At 43.0% G+C, this 20,501-nt stretch overlaps 1 protein-coding gene across 1 annotated transcript in view; it reads right to left on the reverse strand.

Moving 5' to 3' along the window:
* Positions 1 to 20,501, reverse strand: part of LOC138676729 (protein FAM169B-like) — a 64,330-nt gene that overhangs the window by 30,140 nt on the left and 13,689 nt on the right. Inside the window, exon 2 of the mRNA XM_069766281.1 lies at positions 1,552 to 1,688. Within this exon, the coding sequence (XP_069622382.1) occupies positions 1,552 to 1,688 (137 nt within the window). The remainder of the gene's footprint in view (positions 1 to 1,551; positions 1,689 to 20,501) is intronic.

The raw sequence follows: 20,501 nt of genomic DNA on the forward strand, positions 1-20,501 counted from the left end.
CACTGTATATTGTGAGCCCCATTGGGGACAGTGATGATAATGTCTGTATAGAGCTGCGGAATAAGATAGTGTTACATAAGGAAAGCATAATAAATAGAATAAATAATAGTTACCGTACTTGCAATTTTTCTAAAATATGTAGTGTAAAAAAAAAAGTCACCAAAAACTCAACGTGGCAACGTAGCCTAAAGGCCCCTTCACATTAAGCGACGCTGCAGCGATACCGACAACGATCCGGATCGCTGCAGCGTCGCTGTTTGGTCGCTGGAGAGCTGTCACACAGACACCTCTCCAGCGACCAACTATCCCGAGGTCCCCGGTAACCAGGGTAAACATCGGGTAACTAAGCGCAGGGCCGCGCTTAGTAACCCGATGTTTACCCTGGTTACCATGCTAAAAGTAAAAAAAAAACCAAACACTAGATACTTACCTACCGCTGTCTGTCCTCCAGCGCTGCGCTCTGCTTCTCTGCTCTCCTCCTGTACTGGCTGTGAGCCGGAAAGCAGAGCGGTGACGTCACCGCTCTGCTTTCCGGCTCACAGCCAGTGCAGGAGGAGTGCAGAGCACAGCGCTGGAGGACAGACGGCTGTAGGTAAGTATCTAGTGTTTGTTTTTTTTTAACTTTTAGCATGGTAACCAGGGTAAACATCGGGTTACTAAGCGCGGCCCTGCGCTTAGTTACCCGATGTTTACCCTGGTTACCAGTGAAGACATCGCTGGATCGGTGTCACACACGCCGATCCAGCGATGTCAGCAGGAGTCCAGCGACGAAATAAAGTTCTGGACTTTATTCAGCGACCAACGATCTCCCAGCAGGGGCCTGATCGTTGGTCGCTGTCACGCATAACGATTTCATTAACGATATCGTTGCTACGTCACAAATAGCAACGATATCGTTAACAATATCGTTATGTGTGAAGGTACCTTTAAAGTACGCTGCCAAAGAATGTAGATTTTATCTTTGTAGAGTATCTAAAAATCACACAATCCTACTGTGGACTTAATTTAGAAGCAGTTTCTCTTTCCAGGACATCTATGGAATGACAACCCCTGCTCTGTGCTTTCAGTAAAAGTCAGTGGAGGGCGCTCAGAGAAAATACAAGGATAGCCTCAGCCTCTACTGCTGGAAGTATGAAAAACAGCTGAGGATTCATAAGAATTTCTGCTCAGTTTAGGAAGAGCCTCTCGACTGAAGGAGGTGAATATAGTTGAGGCATTGAAAATATGTGAGGGACGTGGGGCGACTCTAAAACAGGGAAGCGAAGAAAAAAAAAAACTAGGTTCAAATGGGGTCTCTGCCTGTAGATGTTGAGAGCCGGACAGTTTGGGTGGGCCTTTTACTGGCAAACATGTTATTCTAGGGTTGCACAACTGGAAATTAGGTACATAGATCAGTAAGAGAAACAACATAAAAATGCAGGCAAGAAAGTCCAGGCTGAAAGCCATAGTTACGTCTGAAGGGAAATCACGAAGACCATTGGCTGGCATTATAGTCCTCAGACCATCACACTGGTTCAGTTAAATTCTGGTCAGATAACTGTATGTACATACCGTCTCCCCATCTGGACAGGAGAAGAATTCAGCAGAGGGCCCATGATACCGTCTTATATGCAGGTAGTGCCGCGCTGAGCTCTCCAAGACACCTCTCAAGGTTGACAACGTAATATTGTCAACAGGGGAACAGCGTTCTGCAAAATGACATCCATCGTTAGATATAAAACTCAGTCTTGTTAAGCTTCGGAGGACAAAGGGTTTCCATAGGAAGAGCAGTAATTCTGAGAAATACAGAATAAAGCACTTGTGAACTTTTAGAGAAGGTTGAATAGCAATTGTCCAATATAATATTCCTGTAGTCACTGCTTCATCTGAAATCGCCTGCATGATACGAGCTGAGCAATAGCAATACACCCAGCTAGGAAGACAATTAGAGCAACGTCACACAGATTTACAGCTTGGATAAGTCATTATCCTGAAGGAGATTGTGAAAATTGCAGGATTGCTTGTTTTCAACTTTAATGTGATATGGAAAAAAAAACATTGACAAATTAAAAAAAAATTAATTTAACACAAAAACCTGAATTACGCAACGCGTCATCAGGAATGACCTATTGCTTTTAAGAACCTCATACTTCTACACAAACTGTACCCAACTATTTCTCCCATGTGCTGGATATGTGCCTCGTCGATAGGATCCATCTTTCACCTATTCTGGGACAATGTGCAAACTCTAATTAAACAGCTCTTTGAGTTGACCCTACCATTAGAAACTCAGCTCTTCTCACGTAATGTCTTTCCACAGAATATATCCAGGAGTACTATTAGATGTCTCTTACACATATTGATGGCTGCAGATGTCTGATAGCTTCTCACTAGAAACCAACTTCTCCCACGTCTTTACTTGATCTATACACCAGAATCGAAGACATTAGGAATTTCGAATGTTGTACCACTTTGAATGATGAAAGCTTGAGCGATTCAATCTCATCTATTGGGATAGTCTCTATCAATTGGGATAGTTTTTGGATACTGCTGAATACTTAAGAACCTTGTTTAGTGGGTTATTCATTTTTCGTTCCTCTTCGTTTCCCAATACCTATACTTATCCTTTCCCCTCCTGTCTATTGTCAGTCTTGTATGTCTTCCCTTGTTTTCAGATTGCTATATAAGAAATTTGAATAGTATCATAATTTACTGCATATCTATTACAAATCTAGTTTAACTTGTTTTCATTGCAATCTAATAGTATATACAGTGGCATGTAAAAGTTTGTGCACCCCAGGTCAAAATTAATGTTATTGTGACAAGTTAAGCAAGATGAAGATGTAATTATCTCTAAAAAGGCTAACATTAAAGATGACACATTTCCTTGGTATTTTAAATAAAACCATTATAGTCAGTTTTTTACATTTTAAAAATTACAAAAAAGGAAAATAGGTTGATAAAAAAGTTTGGGCACCCTGAGATTTGTGTGCTCAGATAACTTTGACTAAGGTTTAAGACCTTAATGAGCCTGTTAGAGTTATGGCTTATTCACTATCATTGTTAGGAAAAAACCAGGTAAAAACCAGCCTCCTCCAATCTTGTGCCAAAAAAATAGCAGCCATGGGTTCTTCTAAGCAGCTGTCTAGCACTCTGAAAATGGTGGAGGCCACAAAGCAGGAGAAGACTGTAAAGGTACCGTCACACTGGACGATATCGCTAGCGATCCGTGACGTTGCAGCGTCCTGGCTAGCGATATCGTCCAGTGTGACAGGCAGCAGCGATCAGGCCCCTGCTGTGATATCGCTGGTCGGGGCAGAAAGTCCAGAACTTTGTTTCGTCGCTGGATCTCCCACTGACATCGCTGAATCGGCGTGTGTGACGCCGATTCAGCGATGTCTTCGCTGGTAACCAGGGTAAACATCGGGTTACTAAGCGCAGGGCCGCGCTTAGTAACCCGATGTTTACCCTGGTTACCATCGTTAAAGTAAAAAAAACAACCACTACATACTTACCTACCGCTGTCTGTCCACGGCGCTCTGCTTCTCTGCTCTGGCTGTGAGCGCCGGGCAGCCGGAAAGCAGAGCGGTGACGTCACCGCTCTGCTTTCCGGCCGCTGTGCTCACCGCCAGAGCAGAGAAGCACAGCGCCGGGAACAGACAGCGGTAGGTAACTATGTAGTGGTTGTTTTTTTTACTTTAACGATGGTAACCAGGGTAAACATCGGGTTACTAAGCGCGGCCCTGCGCTTACTAACCCGATGTTTACCCTGGTTATCGGCATAGTTGGTCGCTGGAGAGCTGTCTGTGTGACAGCTCTCCAGCGACCAAACAGCGACGCTGCAGCGATCCGGATCGTTGTCGGTATCGCTGCAGCGTCGCTAAGTGTGACGGTACCTTAAGGGTATGTTAACACGATCAGGACTTGTTCGCTGTGAGCAAAGCGCTGAAGGCTATTGAACGCAGGTAATCCACAGGTGTTCCTTGAACTTGGATGATTCACCACAAGCAATACATTGTAGGGGTGAAATTTATCTTGCGGAGGCTCGTTTCTCCGCATGATAAACAGACATGTTGCGGTCTGAAGAGACGCACCGCATGTCTGTCTTTGTGGGTGAGCGGCGGGAGTCTCTGGACACATAGTGGGAATGGGATTTCTTAAAATCCCATCCACTATGCTGTAACATCTGGATGCTGCGGGTTGGACACTGCTCAAGTACGCAGCGTCCAACCCGCAGTGTTTCCTGATCATGTGCCCAAACCCTAAGAAGATTTCAAAAGCGTATTCGAGTTGCCCTTTCCACAGTTCAAAATGTAATTAAGAAATGGCAATAAACAGCAACTGTGGCAGTCAAGATAATGTCTGGAAGACCAAGCAAAATATTAGTGAGAGCCGCTCATAGGATTGCTAAAGAGGCAAATCAGAACCCCGGCTTGACTGCAAAAAAAACCTTCAGAAAGATTTGGCAGACTCTGGAGTTGGGGTACATTGTTCTTCTGTTCAGAGACACCTGCACAAATATGGCCTTCATGGAAGAGTCATCAGAAGAAAACCTGTCCTGTGTCCTCAACCTACAAATCAGCATCAGAAATATGCAAAACATCTAAACAAGCGTGATGCATTTTGGAAACAAGTCCTGTGGACCAATGAGGTAAATATAGACGTCTTTGGCCACAATGATCAATAGGTGTGTGGAGAAAAGGGGCATGGAATTTCAGGAAAAGATCATCTTGCCAACCATTAAGCATTGGGGTGAATCAATCGTGCTTTGGAGTGGTGTTGCAGCCAATGGTACGGGGAGCATTTCATGGGTAGAGGGAAGAATGGATTCAATGAAAATTCAACAAATTCTTGAAGCAAACATAACACAATATGTAAAAAAGCTGAAGTTGAACAGAGGATGGCTTTAAAAAATGATCCTAAACACACCTCAAAATCCACAATAGACTACCTCAAAAGGCGCAAGGCACAGCCCCCTAATCTGAACATCACTGAAAATCTGTGGCTAGACCTCAAAATAGCAGTGCATGCAGGACGACCCAGGAATCTCACAGAACGTGAAGAATTTTCCAGAGGAAGAATGGATGAAAATCCCTCAAACAAGATTTGCAAGACTCTTGTCTTGCTACAAAAAGCGTTTACATGCTGTGAGACTTGCAAAAGTGAGGGGGCTAACCATGCAGGGTGCCCAAACTTTTGCATTGGCTTATTTTACTTTTTGTAACTTTAAAAATTTAAAAGATGAAAATATTTTTTTTTATTGTCTAACTGCAAGTTATTTTTTTTTTTTCAAGGATAGGGCAGATGGATTTTCAACATCCGAGCCTTTTGTTTTCAGGGACAATAAGCTGCTGCCAGAGGTATATGGCAGCGACTTTCTCCAGTCTCTCAGTTGAAAACACAAACGCTAGGCTGGTTTGTGTGCTCATGTGTATCATGGAATTAGGAGAAATGTTGTTTGCCGAACATACGCTTGTCTGACATCTTTCTCAAATATAAAGGGGTTGTCACGCTTTGGAATAGAAGTCTGCAGGAATCCAATGTGCTAAAGATACCATCAGCTGAAATCTCTTTAAATGATAATGTGCTACAATGTCTCATTGTATAATATCTGACCAGACTGTTTGGTTTGCTTACATTGGTTATGTTTACACGGTGCAGTTTTTGCGGCTGGATGAAAACATGAATTTACCAGTTTTCTGATAGGAGGTGAGATCTTTCAAATTGTGGAGAATCGAACCAGAGAACATGAAAGAATTATAAAAGTTTCTATTTCGCATGAAGGGTTAAGGTAAAATAATAAATGAAAGTGAAATCTGGATGCAAATGCCGGTAACTGCACAGGGGATAGCATATAACCGCACGGAGGGTAAATTTAGAAGCGCGGCCCTCTGCAGAGGGAATTCTGGGCATTACTGAGTCCATCTTAGACAAGAACTGGTAAACAACCCCCCTCCCTCTCTCCGTCCAGCAGAGCCAAGGCTGGAGGGTCTCGCTAAGATATCAGCTTCCTTGTATTTGTTTCTGTGACTTTAAGCTCCACCGAAAGGAATGCATTTGTATAGAAAAATATTAATAAGTCTTCCCGGTTAGATGGGTTATTGAGAACACTTTGTACAGGTCCAAGTTGTTCGATGCACACGGCCACAGGGAAGCCTACAATGCCATGTGACGGTGGGCAGCGCACACCAGACTCTACTGGGACCTGGGATTAAAAGGAAACCGTTACGGAGAAAAAAACCTTCCCAGCATCAATCTTATGGAGGTTACAATCAGTGTCTGAAGGTTTCTGTTACAATATATAACATTTAGAAGCAGCTTTGTCTATACCTCTAGCTGGTTGTACAGGGCTCCATTTTTGCAACAAAGCTGTTAGAATATTAAAACGCCTTAGTAATGCCCGATACATGACCCAATAAAAGGCCACTATGAGTTACACATGCCACACAATTATACCCTTTGTCCGCCATATTAAAACATGAATTATATGTGTATTAGGCTACTTTCACACATCAGTTTTTTGCAGTCAGGCACAATCTGGCGAATTAAAAAAAAACAAAAAAAATGGATCCGGTAAAAGTTGCCGCCGGATCCGTTATTTTTCTCATAGACTTGTATTAGCGACGGATGGTCTCGCGTTTCAACCTTTTTTTTCCCGTCGCTGTCCGTTTTTTCAGACACAAAAAAGGACATAGCAATGTTTTTTGTGTCCGTCGAAAAAACAGACAGCGACCGATCTGTCGCCGTCTGTCATTTTCTATAATGGAACCTTATGGCGCCGGATCCGTCAAATGACGTTTTTTAAACTGAGCATGCGTTTTCCATTCTCTCTCTCTCTCCAGACCAGCTAGTCGGCTCCGGATTAGCTAGTCGGATCCAGCTAAAAAACGGATCCGTTGCATCAGTTTTTCACAATTTTCGACAGATCTGTTTTTTTTTCAAATTCGCCGGATTGAGCCTGAGGGCAAAAAACTGATGTGTGAAAGCAGCCTTAGTGAGCGACTTGTGAGATCCTGTATACACTGGTCGGGATCACAATCTGAATGGCTGCCACTATTAAAATCCGTTGCCTCGGGGTAACTCTCTACTCTGCCCTATCCTTCAAACCGCAAGTCCAAACTCTTGCCTCCAACTCAAAAATATTGCCAGAATCCGTTCCTTCCTCAGCCCACAATCTACTAAACCTCTAGTACATGCAGTATCGGACTGGGGTGCCAAGGGTCCACCAGTAACATTGACTTTTCACCTGCATACAAATATTACACTACACACATTCACAAATATACCTGCATCTCTATATAATAATAAACTGTGTATTTTGGTTAGTGAATAATGAGAAGCTGCTTTTTTCTGTAAAGAGTGAATCAAGTGAATTATACCAAGTACTGCCCATACAGTGGGGTTGGGGGCCCACACTGCACAAGGGCCCACCGGGGGATTCCCCTGTTACCTTGTGGGCCAGTCCGAGCCAGTGTTCATGCACTCATCGTCTCCCGCCTTGATTACTGCAACACCCTCCTCTGTGGCCTCCACGCTAACTCTCTTGCACCGCTCCAGTCTGTCCTCAAGTCTGCTGCCCGGCTAATCCACCTCTCTCCTCGCTACTCCCCTGCTTCTCCCCTCTGCAAATCCCTCCACTGGCTCCCAATTCCTCAACAAATCCAGTTCAAACTACTAACACTGATCTACAAAGCCATCCACAGCCTGTCCCCTCCCTATATCTCTGAACTAATCTCTCACTATCTTCCCTCATGTAATCTTTGATCCTCTCAAGACCTCCTACTCTCCTCCACACTTATTCGTTCCTCACATAACCATCTCCTAGATTTATCCCGAATATCCCCCATCCTCTGGAACGCCAGGCCTCAACACGTCCGATTATCCACCACCCTCGGATCCTTCAGATGGAACCTGAAAACCCATCTCTTCAGGAAAGCCTACAGCCTGCAATAACCATCCTGCCGCCTCACCACCAACTGAGCTGCCACCTCACCACCACCCAAGCTGCTGCCTCACCACTACCCGAGCTGCCACCTCACCACCACCAGAGCTGCAGTACCCCCAACCTTCTGTCTCTTCCCCATTATCCCATAGAATGTAAGTCCGCAAGGACAGGGTCCTCTCCCCTCTGTACCAGTATGTCATTGCAAATTTGTTTACTGTAAACGATAGCTATAACTCTGTACGTAACCCCTTTCTCATGTACAGCACCATGGAATTAATGGTGCTATATAAATAAATAATAATATTACTAGTACGTCATGATCACAGCTATGAAATCCTGCACCGAACTGTTACATGCAAAAAAAATGACAAGCATGTTGTGTCCAAGCAACCTTACTACAAGGGAATGAAGTTGCACTATGACAAACAGGACATGAAAAATCCTAATTATTTCATTTGTTTTGCAACTTGCTGTCGTCCTCCATCTCTCTTGCAATATTATGGTCTTCTGCTACCAGTCTAAAACTTGATAAATTATAACAAACCAAAGTTATGAAGTTTATAGATATAGAGAGAAAAAAAGTGATGCATGGCACTGCTACTAAATATTTCTAATACCACCACAGAAATTCCAAGCTGTTGTGCCTATATGCTTGCTGCTGGACACTTGGGTGCACGCCTGTCAGTCCATGATAATCCAAAACAAAGAAAAAAATGGAGTGCACTCACCGGTCCAAAATGCAAACAGTCCTTTAATCAAAACATGTGCAGGTACACTGGGAGAACGTGCAACGTTCTCCCATTGTACCTGCACATGTTTTGATTAAAGGACTGTTTTCATTTTGGACCGGTAAGTGCACTCCATTTTTTTCTTTGTTTTGGATTATCAAAGTTATGAAGTGCAAGTGCTAAAAAGTTACCAGTGCTCAATAATAAATGGCTTGATCTAGTAATTCTGTGCAGGTCGCAGGCGCTCAGAAGATGACTGTACTAATGGGGGGGGGGGGGTAGGGGGAGTTTCTGATATCCCGTCGAGCCCCTGTGTAGCTCCTGCCCTTACAAGGACAGTGCCCAAGTAAGGCTACTAAGATGTACCCACCAGATCATGTGGAACCTCCTTACGCGTTTCCTCCCCCTTTTGGGAGATTCATCAGGGGAGTAAAAAATATTTGTGAGGAAATAGGAGTTCCTGCATTGGCAGGTAACTCACACATCAGGTCCAGCTAGTTTAAGCTATCACCTGTTCTTTTGAAGCCTGGTACAATTGAAAACTCTCTTTCATACAGTCATCTTCTGAGCTCCTGTGTACCTGAAACCTGCAGAGAATTACTACAACAGTGGTGAGATCAATCTATTTATTATTGTGAACTGGTAACTTTTTAGCACTTGCACTTTATCACTTTGGTTTGTTTGTTATGATTTATCCAGTTTCAGACTACATATTAAAAGTTATGTTTTAGCTTATACTGTCTCTCCTCACTAATTAGTCATAGATCATTGTGAGAGTATTCACTAGTGGATCACAGACCACAGCTTTGCTGATCTTTATCTTCTGCTACTAGATCACACAGAAATATTTACATGATTGGTTCCCTGTAAATGATAGGCATGGAATACTACTTTTTTCTTGCAGCAGCTAGGGGTTTCTAAGGCAGGACGTGAAACAATATGGTTATTGTGTGGGAGGCATTAGCAGGGCTGCCATCAGGGCATTACTGCCCTGACTGGCATATGGGGCCCGATGAGTAGAGGGAGCCAGCATCTCTTCTGCTCACCGGGCCCCAGCGGCAGGATTCTGCTGGTGCAGAAACTGAACCTGCGTCCGAGACGCAGGTTCAGTTAAACTCTATTGCCATGTGGGCCTGCACGGCAATAGCCAAAAGCTGCCAACCAATCAGAGGCTGGCAGCTGATGTTAGCATGCACGCCGCTGGCGCATGACGTTATTGTCATTCGCCGGCGAGTATGCGCTGCAATTGCCTGGGGTGGTAGTCGGCGCTGGACCGCGGCCAGGTAAGGGGAAAGTTTTTTATTTTTACAGGATGGAGACAGATGTGGCAGGATGGAGATACATGGTACAGGATCATGGGGCAGGATGGAGACACATGGTGCAGGAGCATGGAGTAGGATGGATACGATGGAGACAGATGGGGCAGGATCATGGGACAGATGGGGTAGGATTATGGGGCAGGATGGGACATCACATGGGGCCGAATGGATACTCATGAGGGCAGGATGGAAGAACATATGGCTGGAGCCAGGAATGAGACACATGAGAGCTAGGATGAGGGATATTATTATCATAGGGGCAAATTAAGGGATATTATTACTGCAGTGATGTATTTAATATATTTTTTGAGGATACTGTTTTAAATGGGGGGCGGTCCTGTTACTGTGCAGAGTGACACTATTTCGCCTTTTTGTCTTCATCTGGTGTAGTGTAGAAGTCGGAAAAAAATTAAGTAATGTGTTCTGCAAGTAGTGCTCTTCTCTAGATAACTGTGTTATTTCCTGCAGAGATGAGCCTTGGCTGGAAGAAGTGATGGTGATCTGTGCTGGATGAAGATGAAAATTGAAGATCAAGGACTTCATCTACAGACGTCACTGGTGAGTCAGTGTGTTACCTGTACACTGACACTATATACAGATCTCCTGTGTACAATGTCACCAGTGATGACTGTATTACCTGTACACTATACACTATATACAGAGCTCCTGTGTATAATGTCACCGGTAGTCACTGTATTACTTGTACCAGGACACTGCATACTAAGTACAGATCTCCTGTGTATAATGGCACTTATGGTAATATTAGTATTTTTTTTTAATTAATGATCAGTATTGTAGTATTCAGTCACTGGTGGTGGTAATATGTTGTCCGGTTATGGTGTGGCTGTATTTGTTTCTTGTATGTGCTGTTATTTGGTTACCATGTTGTGGTAATATGTGGTCTGGTCATGGTGTGGTGGTATTTGTCCCTTGTATGTGCTATTATTTAGTCACTATGTGGTGGTAATATGTGGCCTGGTCATGGTGTGGTGGTATTTGTTCCTTGTATGTGGTATTATCGGTCACCATGTAGTGGTAATTTGTGCAAAGCACCAACCACCAGAGCCAAGGACCCAATCCCAAAATAAGAGACGTGGCAAGGATATATATATAATATAACAATATTTTATTAGGTAATGGTGATAACATATATATATATGTGCACATATGGAGGGATATTAAAAGCATAATCACAACAATTAAAATAAAAAAAACGATGACAACGATGTGCAACACCGCAAAGGGTAAAAGAAAATTATTGACCCATCATACAATACATTCTGGCCACATGGCCAGAATGTATTGTATGATGGGTCAATAATTTTAATTGTTGTGATTATGCTTTTAATATCCCTCCATATGTGCACATATATATATGTTATCACCATTACCTAATAAAATATTGTTATATTATATATATATCCTTGCCACGTCTCTTATTTTGGGATTGGGTCCTTGGCTCTGGTGGTTGGTGCTTTGCTGCTATCGAGTGGTTTCCACTCATTTTTTTTGTTCTCACTGGGGGGTCTTTAAGTGGTCATTTTTTACTTTTTTTAATTATATACACATATATTGCCCCTCGAAATGTTAAACAATTTGTGTCTAATATATATACTGTGTTCTGCACAGATTCCGTTTCCAATAAACCTGAACATGGACTTCAAGGCCAGAGAGGTTTCCTGGCAGGGACAAATTAATGCGGTATTTTGTGGTGGTGATACCATGATGAATACTGATAATGGTTTACAATTCACTGATATATTGAATAATATTAAGAATCTGACTTATAAGAGAACCCGCTCGTGGTGGAATCGGGCTTTTCTTGATAATTATATTCAAAGACAATTGATCCCCAGAGGATTGCGGATCCAGGTGACACCTTCTTTTCCTGTGAATGATGACAAATTCATAAAAAGCTGGGAGGAAATATGCAACAGCACTTCTAGACAATTGATGCAGTTACTGATTAAATATACGGTAATTTGGGAATCATAACTCAAATAGATGGCCTTCTTGAAGAAGCATTTGCGAAGGCTAAGATCACTTTAACAGTGGAACAGGTCCAGTCCATTCATCTACAAATGGACAAAAACATAGACCAATGGGTTAAGGACATTCAAGTGAAACAATCCAGTAAATTGATGAGGGACCAGAAGGATTTTGCCAGTGGCAAAATATATAGGTGGCGGAAATATCAACCCAAAGAACAGATGAGGGATAGAACTCCATCAACAACATCTAACCCACCGATATGTGATGTGTCTGGAGCCTCCTCTTCCGCCTTATCCATAGTTTCCACCTTCTCAACTCCTAAGCGTAAAAGGGAGCCACGATATGTACCTGCCAAGACCATATGGACATACTCCAGAGAAGGCAAGAAATAATCTAAAGGTAATCAACCTAAGCTCCCATGAATTATCCCCCACTGAGATTGATATTTTGGGACGTGGTCTCATGTTTTGTCCTATGGCACAATTTGATTATTTTACTGCGGTTAAAGATCTTCACCCGGCCACATGGCCAGAATGTATTGTATGATTGGTCAATAATTTTCTTTTACCCTTTGCGGTGTTGCACAGTGTGCTTTCTGGCCCCCCCTTCTTATTTGCACTATTGCACTTTTTGAGTGAGGTGTTGGTCATATGGCCAGATTACATTTTATTATAGGTCAGTTTTATATATGTTTTTAGCTACTTCATGGACACTTTTGTAATTTTTTATTCTTTGGTACACTAGTGAGTTACACTTTTTTATCTTTTTCTGAGAGACCTGATATCCACCTTCTTTGGCATACCCTATATCTACTGAGATATATATTGTCATCATTTTTTTTTATTTTAATTGTTGTGATTATGCTTTTAATATCCCTCCATATGTGCACATATATATATGTTATCACCATTACCTAATAAAATATTGTTATATTATATATATATCCTTGCCACATCTCTTATTTTGGGATTGGGTCCTTGGCTCTGGTGGTTGGTGCTTTGCTGCTATCGAGTGGTTTCCACTCATTTTTTTTGTTCTCACTGGGGGTCTTTAAGTGGTCATTTTTTACTTTTTTTTAATTATATACACATATATTGCCCCTCGAAGTGTTAAACAATTAGTGGTAATTTGTGGTCTGGACATGGTGTGGCGGTATTTGTCCCTTGTATGTGATATTATCTGGTCACTGTGGTGCTAATATAAGATCTGGTCATGGTGCCATGGTATTTGTCCCTTGTATGTGATATTATTGGTCATTTTAAAAATTGAAAATTAAATAAAAATATACCTAAATTGTATTGCATATTTTAAGAAATGTTTAATAGGTTACAGTAGAGTAGGGCCCGGCCAAAAGAGTCTACCTTGTTGTGGTGGCGGTTTAAAATTTTTTTGGGGCCAAAACAAAAGCTCCTGGCTATCTATGTGATCTGGTAATGGGAACTGTTAATGTGTGATTGATGAGAATGTGGTGCAGATGTGGAGTTTTTCTATGAGTGGGCAGTGGGACTGTGGAAGGTTCAAGGGGTGGAGGCAGGGCTGGGGTGGAGCCTGGGCGGAGTCTCAAGGGGGCCCCGAAAATTTTGCCAGTATGGGGCCCCAAAATTCCTAGTAACAGCCCTGGGCAATAGAGTATGGGCACAAGTATGAGGTGTGGAAATATCTGCATCTTTTGGCAGGAGAAACTCAGCTTTTTTAACTTATGTTTTTGATGTAAATTTTTCCACACATTAGTATGGATGAGATCTACAGCAAAAACGCTGGAAGAGTAGACATGCTAAAGATTTACATCTGCACCAAATCTGCAAGTCACAAATAAGCAACATCTGCATGAGGCTTTCTATTATGCAGTGGGGAAAACAAGCATTTAGTCAGCCACCAATTGTGCAAGGCAAGTTCTCCCACTAAAAAAAGATGAGAGAGGACTGTAATTAACATCATAGGTAGACCACAACTATAAGAGTCAAAATGAGAAAACAAATCCAGAAAATCACCTTGTCTGATTTGGCAAGATTTTGCAAATTATGGTGGAAAATAAGTATTTGGTCACCTAAAAACATGCAAGATTTCTGGCTCTCACAGACCTGTAACTTCTTTAAGAGGCTCCTCTGTCCTCCACTCATTTCCTGTAGTAATGGCGCCTGTTTGAAGTTATCAGTATAAAAGACACCTGTCCAGAACCTCAAACAGTCACACTCCAAACTCCACTATGGTGAAGACCAAATTGCTGTTGAAGGCACCAGAATCCAAATTGCAGCCCTGCGCCAGGCTGGGAAGACTGAATCTGCAATAGGCAAGCAGCTTGGTGTTATGAAATCAACTGTGGGGAGCAATAATAAGAAAATGGAAGACATACAAGACCACTGATAATCTCCCTCAATCTGGAGCTCCACGCAAGATCTCACCCCGTGGGGTCAAAATGATCACAACAACAGTGAGTAAAAATCCCAGAACCACATGAGGGGACCTAGTGAATGACCTGCATAGAACTGGGACCACCGTAACAAATGCTACCATCAGTAACACACTACGCCGCCGGGGACTCAGATCCTGCAGTGCCAGACGGGTCCCCCTGCTTAAGCCAGTACATGTCCGGGTCCATCTGAATATTTCTGGTGTGCTGGCCCCAGCTGCCAAATTATCCCTAATCAGTTCCCACAATCCATCTCTTCTGACTCAGCATTGTGGACTATAAATTTAGACACCTCCTAAGGGGTGCACGCAGGCATCCCTGAAGCAAAGCATCTCAGAAGATAAGCATCAAGCAAAAGGCAGTTATTCCATGGCAGTTAGTCAGGGCAGGAGTCAGGTAACCCACACTTTACACTCCCCTCTATCCACGTGCTTTATTCCTATCCTCCTACGTTCCCTTGCCATCCACATTTACAGCACCATCCCCCCTCCATCACCACTCATACACATAAACCCCTCTACACTTCCCCTTCCCATGTACAGCTCCCATGCACTTTTCACCTTCCTGAAAAACCTCAGCCCATCTTGCCCAAACTCATTGCACAAAAAAACTTCTTATAATTCCAACACCTACTTGCTCTTTATCCTCTTACTCCTTCTGATTTTGGGGGATATCTCCCCCAACCCTTGTCCACCATCCCCCAACCTCAACCTCTATCCTACTTTGTATCAAAACCACACTAATCTTATTAATATTACTTGCACTCCTTCATATCTTTCTTTTAATTGTGCCCTCTGGAATGTCTGTATGTAACAAACTTCCTTTTCTGCACAATTACTTTCTGAACAACTCTCTGAATCTGTTGGCTCTCAATGAAACCTGGATTCAGGATTCTGACACTGTCTCCCCTGCTGCCATTTCCCATGGTGGCTTACAATTCTCCCATTCTCCGAGACCCACAAACAGACTTGATGGTGCAGTCGGCATACTCCTGTCCCCACAATGCACCTTCCAGGTAATCCCACCAGTTCTATCACTCTCATTCCCTTCTTTTGAGGTCCACTCCATCAGGCTCTTCCGTCCCCTCTTCCACAGAGTAGCAGTCATATATCGGCCCCCAGGCTCACCCACCCAGTTCCTTGACCACTTCTCAGTCTGGCTGCCGCACTTCATGTCCTCAGAACTCCCAACCCTTATCCTGGGAGACTTCAACATCCCCTTTAACAGCCCCACTTCCACATCTGCATCCCAGCTTCTATCACTAACCACTTCTCTCGGCCTCTCACAGTTCTCAACCTCTGAAACACACAAAGACGGTAACACCCTTAACCTGGTCTTCGCCCGGCTCTGCTCAATCTCCCACCTATAATGTAACCAAAAAAGAAATGGGCCTCAGAGCAATTGAAAAATAATAAATAATTATTTTATTATAAGTATTGTACAAAAAAGAATCATAAAATAAATACACAAGGTACAAAAACCGGGATAGTAACACCTGAGTGCCACGTCCGATAATGTTGGATTACAAATGCAAAAAAAAGTATCCAATTTGTCCCAGTATTACTATTTAGAAAAACCACAAAAAACGGTCTCAGATCATAAATTAACATCACAGTAACACAGGCAGCAGTATAGGAACGGCAAGAATAAAGCTGAGTATTAAGGCTCAAAAAGTGCAAGTGCAATAAAAGGTATTTGTAAACAATTAAATACAAAGCAGATCGGTATAATCAAAGAAGTCTAAGGAGCCACAGCCAGATTACCGAAAGCCTATGGTAACTGTATTGCTAAAGAACGCCGCCTTGTCAGAGGAGACAGACGCATGTAAGTAAATTGTGGGGAGGGAACAGCATAATCAAATTGTGACTGCAGGACCAACCTTAACAGCGGACATGGAAGAGAAACCCCAACGCGTGTTTCGCTGAAGTGCTTCTTTAGGGGGCGTCAGTCTCCCACCTAGATAACTCACGCTTCCCCTCTCTGACCACATTATCTCCTTCACACTCACAATCCCTCGCCCACCCCAGCACACTCCTACCTACCACACATTCAGAAATCTATACGCCATTAACTTTCATATACTTTCAGACTCCTTACACTCATCACTGTACCCAATCTCCTCTTTTTCCTGTCCTGATTTGGCTGTACACCACTACAATGACACTCTCAGAAGCACCCTGGACCAAGTAGCGCTCTTCACCCTCAGAACCTCCAAGCACAGAGTAAAACAGCCCTGGCTCACTCTCCACATTTGATCCCATCACAGAAGAAGAAGGCTCCAGGATCCTCTCTTCTTCTCGTCCGACTACATGCACAATCGACCCCATTCCCTCACATCTCCTCCATTCGTCACAACTCACCTAACTACAATCTTTAATCTCTCCCTCTCCTTGGACATCTTCCCCTCCTCCTTCAAACACTCTATTGTTAATCCATTATTAAAGAAACCCTCTTTCAATCCATCCTGCACAAATAACTACAGCCACTCTTTGCCTGTCATTACACTGGCTGCCCATTCATTATAGGATCCAAGTCAATGTACTTGTTCTCATCCACAAAGCTCTTCACAGTGCTGCACCCCCTTACATCTCCTCCCTTATTTCTGTCTATCGGCCTAACTGACCACTGCGCTCTGCAAAAGAATTTCGACTAACCTCTGCACTAATCCGTACCTCTCACTCCCGTCTCCAAGACTTCTCCCACGCTGTGCCAATCCTCTGGAATGCTCTACCCTAAGAAATTAGGAGCATCCACAATTTGCATAGTTTTAGGCGCATCCTCAAAACATTTGTTCAGAGCGTCCTATCATGTTCCGTAATCAAAGTCATTTTATGTGTAAGGGCGCGTGTGTAGCCCATTCACTATCTGTATCTCCCCCACCTCATCGTAGATTGTAAGCTCTCACGAGCAGGATCATCTTATTTTGCTTTAATTATTGTATTGCTAACGTTATTACTTATGACTTGCGTTTGAAACTGTTAAACTGTAAAACACTGCGGAATATGTTGGCGCTATATAAAGATTATTATAATTTGAATTATCCAGAAGAGTATTGGGAGAATGTCATATTGTCCGATGAAACCAAAGTAGAACTGTTTGGTAGAAACAAAACTCGTCGGGTTTGGAGGAAACAGAATGCTGGGTTGCATCCAAAGAACAGCATACCTACTGTGAAGCATGATGGTGGCAACATCATGCTTTTGGGGCTGTTTCCCTGCAAAGGGACCAGGACAACTGATCTGTGTATATGAAAGAATGAATGGGGCCATGTATCCTGAGATTTTGAGTGCAAACCTCCTTCCATCAGCAAGGGCATTGAAGATGAAACGTGGATGGGTCTTTCAGTATGATACTGATCCCAAACAGACCGCCAAGGCAATGAAGGAGTGGCTTCGTAACAAGAATATGAAGGTCCTGGAGTGGCCTAGCCAGTCTCCAGATCTCAACCCTATAGAAAACTTTTGGAGGGAGTTGAAAGCCTGTGTTGCCTAGCGACAGGCCCAAAACATCACAGCTCTAGAGGAGATCTGCATGGAGGAATGGGTTAACATACCACCAACAGTGTGTGCCAACCTTGTGAAGACTTACAGAAAACATTTGTCCTCTGTCATTGCCAACAAATGATATATAACAAAATATTGAGATAAACGTTTGTCAATGACCAAAAACTTATTTTCCACCATAATTTGCAAAATAAATCTTGCCAAATGAGACAAAGTGATTTTCTTGGTTTGTTTTCTCATTTTGACTCTCATAGTTGTGGTCTACCTATGATGTCACTTACAGGCCTCCACTATTGGTTTTGGCTTACAAATATGGAGGTAAAATACTGAATGTGTGAACGTGGCCTTATAGCTCGGATGTATTCTGAACTCCTACAGCAATGACTAGAGAGACCCGACACATGTGCTGTCAGCTCTCGACTCAATGGTGGTAGGACAAGGTCCAGACTGTGGGATCTGGGATCCCTTTTTCTAGACATAGGTGCGGGTCCCAAAAGTGCCATAAATGTGTTTGATGACACAAAATCTTTAATTTCTATATATAAAAAAACACAAACTTTCCTTTTACGAAACACCTGTTTGTTCCAAAATGAAAGAACAGTTACCTGATGGAACATTTTTTATTTTAGGGTCTCTACAAAATGGCCAGCATGTTAGTGACCATACTAAACTGAATGAGCTTTAGCCGGCAGTAAGGAACATTACGTGATTAATAAGAAAATGTGTAAAGGCTCACTCGTCTACTTTAAAATATGTTGGCTCTTAGGCCCCTTTCACACATCAGTTTTTTGCCGTCAGTCACAATCCGTTGGCTCGACGGATCCATCGCAGATTGTGAAAAACTGATGCGACGGATCCGACTAGCGGATCTGGTTAATTGGATCAGAGCATGCTCAGTTAAAAAAAACGGAATCAGTTGCCGGATTCTGTCATTTTTGTCCATTCCAGCAAACGACGGATGGTAAGTGATCCGTCGCTATCCGTTTTTTCGACGTTCACAAAAAACTTTACTTTGTCTGTTGTCTCCGGCCGCCGGACAATTTTCTACGGATCCGGCAAACGACGGATGAAACGTGAGGCCATCCGTCGCTAATACAAGTCTATGAGAAAAAAAAAGGATCTGGCGGCATAAGTCACCAGATCCGTTTTTTAAAAAATACGACAGATTGCGAATGATGGAAAAAAACTGATGTGTGAAAGGGGCCTAAGTTTACGTATGATGTTGCACTATTAGGGTTCGTGCACATAGCCGTTTAAAAAAAAAAAAAAAAAAAAAAAATCGGACCACACTTGGATGACATCAACTATGGCCTGATTTTCATGTACAGACTGAATAGAGAAAAAAAAAATATTTCTCCTCATTCGAGAAAATAAGATCACACTCTGATCAAAGTTTGATCAGAGTGTGATTACCGTAAACGAACCACCTGCATCCCTCGGTCCTGTCCCACGGCGTCTTTTTCCAAGAAGAAAATAGCAGGCGCATGCGCAGTGCGCCCACCGAGATCTGACGGCCAGCAGGCACCCGGCAACAATAGGAGATTTTTCATATTGGTTCATTTTGATCACTGTGATAGACCCTATCACAGTGATCAAAATAAAAAAAAGTAAATCAAACTCTCCTTTAGTTAGGTAAAAATAATAAAAAAATTTAAAAAAGGATTTTTTCCATTTTTGCATTATGGGTTAGGGTTGGGTTAGGGTTCTGGCTAGGGTTAAGGTTGGAGCTAGGATTGGGCTAGGGTTCTGGCTAGGGTTAAGGTTGGGGCTAGGGTTGGGTTGCTGGGGTTAGGGTAGTGTTGTGGTTAGGGTTATGGTTGGGATTTGGGTTAGGGGTGTGTTGGGGTTAGGGTTGTGTTAGCGTTGGAGTCCAACGAATAGCAATTATGTTCCTAGCCATGAATAAGGATTCCTTCAAGAATATCCGAAGATAATGTGGCCACTTGCGTTCATCCAAAACATCAAAAATAACAATGGGTCCATTAATATGTTAATATTTAGGATTGTAGATTAAAAAAATATATACCCCAAAATTTGGGGGGGAAAATGGGGAGGTGTCTTATAATGCAGATATACCTTACCGGTACCATTGCTGCAGGCTGGGATGAGGGGGTGTCTGGGAGTGTCCGGTGCTGCTGCGGGTGTCTCCGATGCTGCGGGGGCTCTGCTGACATTTTGTGAAAGGCCAGAGACCCCGCAGTTCCATGGTTTCCTCTGCGGTGGACTCCGGGAAAATAGGTGCTGGGGGGGGGGGGGGCGGCGCATGCGCAGATGGAGATCTCAGCACAAAGATCTTGGGAGATGAGATCTCAGTGCTGAGTGGGGCTCAGAAGGAGTGGGGCATTTGGATTTGGGAGTGCAGATTTCACTGGATTTTATTTGAGGGGGTAGGAGCCATCTCGCTTTTCCAGAGTCTTTGTTTTCCCAGTAATGCGTGATCCCCTATATTTCCAGAGACAGATGGGGTGGGGGCTGATTTTGTGCAGGATAAGTTAGGGTTTTTATTGGTAACATTTTTGGGGTATATAACATTTTTCGCTTCCAGAATACGGCTGGGATTACATTCTTGTGTCTACGCTGAGCACTTACGTCAGGGTTTACATGTAAATCCCACAAAAATGCGAT

This window comes from Ranitomeya imitator, chromosome 4 (genome assembly GCF_032444005.1).
Source record: "Ranitomeya imitator isolate aRanImi1 chromosome 4, aRanImi1.pri, whole genome shotgun sequence".
Lineage (NCBI taxonomy): Eukaryota > Metazoa > Chordata > Amphibia > Anura > Dendrobatidae > Ranitomeya > Ranitomeya imitator.